A 5,388-nucleotide genomic window follows, 5' to 3' on the forward strand; every position below is an offset into this window, starting at 1 on the left:
GGCACACGCGCGGGGGGCGGGGCTGCGGCCGCGCCGACCAATCGGAGCGGCGGCGCGAGGCGGACAGCCAATGGGTGGCGCGGGCGGCGGGCGGCGGGCGGCCAATGGGCGGCGCGGGCGGCGGGCGCTGATATCGCGGCGGGCGCCGCTCTGGGGCGGGCTCAGCGCGGTGCCATCCCCGGCCCCGCGGCGGTCAGCGCGCACCCACTGCCCCGCACCGCTGAGCAGACATCCCCCGACGGCGCAGCGTCCCTGCCTTAAGCCCCAGCTGCGGGGATCGGGAGTTCCTCGTCTCCGGCCGGTCTGGGGCAGCGGCACCTTGCGAGCTGCGAGGAGCTGAGGGGCTGCGCGCTTCCTGCACCACCTGCCTTTGGTAAGTGCAGTGTGCAGAAGCAAGGACAAGGTGTGGGAGCAGGTGGGGGTCTGAAGATGCAGCCTCCGCAGAGAGCTCTAGGAGCTCATACTGCCTTTGGATGCTGGAGCTGACAGCGGCGATGTCCAGCTGTTCTCTGCCTCTCTCCCAAGTTTGAAAGCAGCTGGCAGGAGGGTTCTCGGGATCCTGTGTTAAGCAGGACCCTGTTAAGACCGGAGAGAGCCGTATCGCTGCAGCGCGGGGCATTGCCCTGGGGCGGCTCCTCCCGCATCCTCCGCTGCAGGAGACGCGCTCCTGCCTGCGGCAGCGCTATCGCAGTTCCCCGCACGCCGAGGCGGGAGGGAGGGAGGGAGAGGGAGGCGTCCGTCGTGGCTAAACTGGGCTCTCGCGCAAGAGACCCGAGCTGACGGTAAGGGGGAGGACGAGATCCCAGGCGGGCTCTGCCGTGACTTCCCGACTGGGGCGCACCTCGGCGGGGCTGCGGACGGGCACCCCGGAGGCCGGGTGTGCTCCATCTGCTGTTTCGCCGCGGGGGCGGGAGGCTGACCCCTCTCTTGCAGCCGCGCCGCCGAGGAACCCATGGCTGAGGAACGAGCCGGCGCCGACTGGGAGATCGACGTGGAGAGCCTCGAAGGGGAGCCGGACGAGGCACCCCGCGCTCCGCGCAGCAGCACCGGCCCGGAGGAGGAAGAGGAGGAGGAGGAAGGCGAGGAGGCTGCGGCGGCGGCGGCTCCGCTGCGGGGCGAACCGCGGAAGCTGAGCCGCACGCCCAAGTGCGCCCGGTGCCGCAACCACGGCGTGGTGTCGTGCCTGAAGGGACACAAGCGGTTCTGCCGCTGGCGGGACTGCCAGTGCGCCAACTGCCTGCTGGTGGTGGAGCGGCAGCGCGTCATGGCCGCCCAGGTGGCGCTCCGACGGCAGCAGGCCACCGAGGTGAGCGCACGGGGCGCGGCGGGCCGGGCCGGGCCGGGCGGCCCCGCTCTGACGGCGCCGTCCCATCGCTCTCCTAGGACAAGAAAGGGCTGACGGGGAAGCAGGCAAGTCTGGAGCGCAAAGCCGTCTACCAGAGGCACGTCCGGACGCCCAGCCTCTTGGCCAAGAGCATCCTGGAAGGTAAGAGAATCTCCTGCCCCTCCACAGCTTCCTTCAGTCCCGCAGCACCGCTGGCAGCGGGAAACGCCACTCTGCCCCAGGAACAGCCGCATCTCCCGTCCGAGTCGCTGGAAATGCAGTGTCCTTTCCCAAAATACGATTACAGCGCTCCCCGCTACCAGCGCTGGGCGACGGAACCTCCTGCCCTTCGAGGCTGGAATCGATGTGGCATAATTTCAGCTCCTTGCCCCCTCCGCCCAAAATTATGCCTGAAATGCTGGCAGCGGTAGTTTGCAATTTGAGAGTTACTGTTACAAGCCGGCAGTCTTTTTGCGTGGCTACCCGGCAACATTTTGCTGTGCGGGGTAATTTATTCACAGGGTAGTTTATTCGCGGGTATTTTTAACGAGCAAACGAGTAAGCTGATTAATTTTTTCTTTTTATCTGAATGCCTAACACACCAGTACTATTTGTGGCATTATCAATAATAAGATCTGCAAAATAAGGTGCTTAATTTTTTCACTATCGAAAATACTAACTGTGGAAGAATGACATTTTAAAGATCAGTGTTTTAGTGAAAGGGAGTATTTTTTTCCCCACACCCATTTGGGATTGTGCACATATTTATTCCTGTGTTTGCTTTAATTACTTTCCAAACCATATCCTTATAAATCATCATACTTCTCAATTGATTTTTTTTCTGAAATAGAAAGCTCTTTTCCTTGCCTGTTCAAGCTCAATTAATATTTAGTCCTTTTAGAAACCTCCAATTTACACCTACAGTTCATTCTTTTGAAAACTCTTCTGTATACTTTCCTATAATTTATCTTAACTATCTTTTTCTTTTCTCCTAGTTCTCCTTGGGACTTTCCACCGTCTCTAGCAATGTATACATAGCGATTCATCTTTAGAAAATAGAAAAGACACCAGCTGTAGATATAGGTATCTTGGAAAAGGGGAAACATGTATGAGAGGAATGGGGTGAAAACAGGTAAAATCCTGTTCTATGTGAATAATTCCATTAATTCAATGGAATTATTTGTCTCGGCAAAGCAAACAGGATTGGACCTTGTCTGTTACATAAAATAAAGTCAGATAGCTTGGTAATCAAATGTGATAGACACTGACTGCATTTCTATGTTTTATTGACGTTCCAGTTTAGAAGAAATAAAATATTTGAATGCTTTCCATATGTGTTAAAAGTGAATGGTTATCTCTCTCCTTAACCCTCATGATGGAATACCAGTCATAATACACAGTAGGACTTCACCTTTTTTTTTTTTTCTCCCTCCTCAATCTGTTTGTCTGGAACTGCTTTTTAAGAAACTACTACTAGTCAGCTAGCTTTGAGGGCTACTACAATGTCAAAAAAATGCAGGGCTTGCTTATCTGTACTGAGGAACTGAATATGCCTGATTGCTAAGCCTCAGTGCCACGGTGACTTCTGTAGGAGCTGGTGGTGACCCTGGTCTGTGGCAAGAGCATGGTGCTTGGCAGGACTGGATCATGGAGGTGTTGTACAAACACAGCTCTAACGTTTTTCTTAAGTGGCTTAATTCCTAATGCTGCTTTGTTGTTTTAGGTTACCGTCCTATTCCAGCAGATTCTTACCTGGGAGGGAATTCACCCTTGCCACCTCCTGTAAGTGACAGGATGAGAAAGAGACGGGCTTTTGCTGATAAAGAGCTGGAGAACATTATGCTAGAGAGAGAGTATAAAGAGAGAGATATGATGGAAGCGACACAAGCAGCTGCCCTTTTTCTCCCTAACCGTATGGTGCGTGGAGCTGAATACAATTCATATAAAACAGCCTTCAACACTACTCAAATTGATAATCCAAACAAGGAATTTTCCAATTTTTTGCCCACCTGCCTTGATCTAACGATGCAGTATTCAGGACCTAGCAACATGGAACTAATTTCTTCAAATGTCAGTGTTGCTACTACCTACAGGCAGTATCCCCTGTCTTCTAGGTTCTTAGTGTGGCCAAAGTGTGGCCCCATTAGTGATGCTCTCCTCTACCAGCAATGCCTGCTAAATGCTACTGCTGTCCAAGCTCTCAAACCTGGGACAGGTTGGGATGGCAAGGTCTCACAAACTCAGGACTGTTCAAACGCTGAGCATGACATCATGCCTCCAAAACTGGAAAATTCATTTGTTCTGACTCACATGCAAGACGTTCAGCAGTCACGTAATGAAATACTGTGCCTTCATCAGGAAGCTCGTGAGAGGTCAGCTTTCTCTCCTCCAAAAAGGACTTTCTCCCAAATTTCTGATAAGAGTTCTCTGTCTCCTCAGGAACAGTCATTAAGCAAGGTCAGCAAAACCAGTACCAAACCCCCCGCACCACTCAAGTACAGTGCGTTTCAGTCGCTGTTCCATCAGACATTTCCTGACACTCCAACAGCAGAGTTAAGAATGTCATTTGTGAAGGAGACTTTTGAAGATGCTTCTAAGAAATACAGGGAGTGTGCTGTTAAAGAGAACCAAAAATACAAGTTTGCTGGAGACAAATGTGCAAAAGACTTCTTTGGGGCCAAACAGGCCACAAGAAAACTTTCAACAACTGAGCCATTGTCATTTTCAGTTGAATCCATCCTTAAGCGACCTTCTTCTACTGTTACTAATGTCTCTGAATGAATAAAATCTTTACCTTCAGAGTAGAAACTTTTTAAGCTTTGCTTTCTGCAGAATTGTTCCTGCCTGCCTTATCTCTTAAAAGATTTTTAAAGAGGAATTTCTGCAGTAAATGGTAACGCTTTCTTTTATTTCAAAATGATGTACATAAATATGCATGTTTTCTGAAAAATAAATGTAATTTTTAAAAATGGATACTGCATATACAGACTGTAAAGTGTTTTTATTTTTAGCAGCCCTTCGAACCATTCAATAAAATGAGTTTACTTAAAAGCATAGACTGATCTCTCTCGTGTCTTTAGCATCTTGTGGGCAAGTATGCCCTACTTTCAAAATACTGTTTTTATTTTATCTGCCATTATAAATGTACTTACTACTTAAGTTGCTGGAGTAAACAGTCCTCCTGTTTCTCCTTTGAACCTCCAGTAACGATGGGAATATGTAACAAAAGTTCATGTAGGCTAGTGTGAATTCACAAGACTTGTTATTTATGTAAGTGACGTTTGGATCAGATTCCATATGCCCTTCTTATTCTGAAGGGGGAGTTCAGGCTAGCACAAAAGACTAGTCTATTCCACACCTCTATAAAACTTGTGTTACTAAAGTGGGAGGGTTTGGTTTTGAGGGGAATGGCTCTAGTGAGCTTTTGATAAAATCAGCATATTTTGAAGTTCAGTTTTTGGATAAAAGGTCTGCTTTTTAGAATTAGTTTTTACATTTTTTAATGTTCAACGCACTTTGAATTTCTACCCTCTTGAATACTTAGCTTCTGAGAACATTTCACTTTTGACCAACAAGAGCCTGAGATTCTTATTTTGTAGTAATTGAAATGACCTTCAGGCTGTAAAAATGATGCAGAGAATTTTTACTGCTAAGGAGAAAAGAAATAATGATCTCTCAGTTTTTTAATCCCATGTCTGTGTGTAGGGATAGAACATAAATATAGGCATAAAGGAGAATATCCAACAGAAATTATATGAGAACTGAAATTGCCTCAGGGTTATGGGAAAAAACATTGCTAGATCTCATTATGACAGAGGTTGAAGGTTTTTAAATTGGTGATTTTGTAAGTTTTTCCCGATATGTTGCTGCCAGCACATCTAACTAGTGCTAACAGGCAATCTCTGTTACTTTCCTTGCTTAGCCTGCACATAGGGCTCATCCAATTGAAAGGAGCTGATATTTGCTCTTAATTTTCATGATTTTGTAGGGACAATTTTGTAATATTTTCTAATTTTATTACACTCCCTGCAAAAGTTAAAGGCTTATTTTGCCTGTGAATTCGA

At 48.3% G+C, this 5,388-nt stretch overlaps 1 protein-coding gene across 1 annotated transcript; it reads left to right on the forward strand.

Moving 5' to 3' along the window:
* The first annotated feature begins 952 nt into the window (after positions 1–952).
* On the forward strand, positions 953–4,105 carry DMRT2 (doublesex and mab-3 related transcription factor 2). The gene is made up of 3 exons (XM_033086277.1): positions 953–1,306; positions 1,384–1,486; positions 3,048–4,105. The coding sequence occupies exons 1-3, from the start codon at positions 953–955 to the stop codon at positions 4,103–4,105; spliced, it is 1,515 nt and encodes a 504-aa protein (XP_032942168.1).
* Positions 4,106–5,388: the final 1,283 nt, after the last annotated feature.

This window comes from Catharus ustulatus, chromosome Z (genome assembly GCF_009819885.2).
Source record: "Catharus ustulatus isolate bCatUst1 chromosome Z, bCatUst1.pri.v2, whole genome shotgun sequence".
In the NCBI taxonomy this organism is placed as follows: Eukaryota; Metazoa; Chordata; class Aves; order Passeriformes; family Turdidae; genus Catharus; species Catharus ustulatus.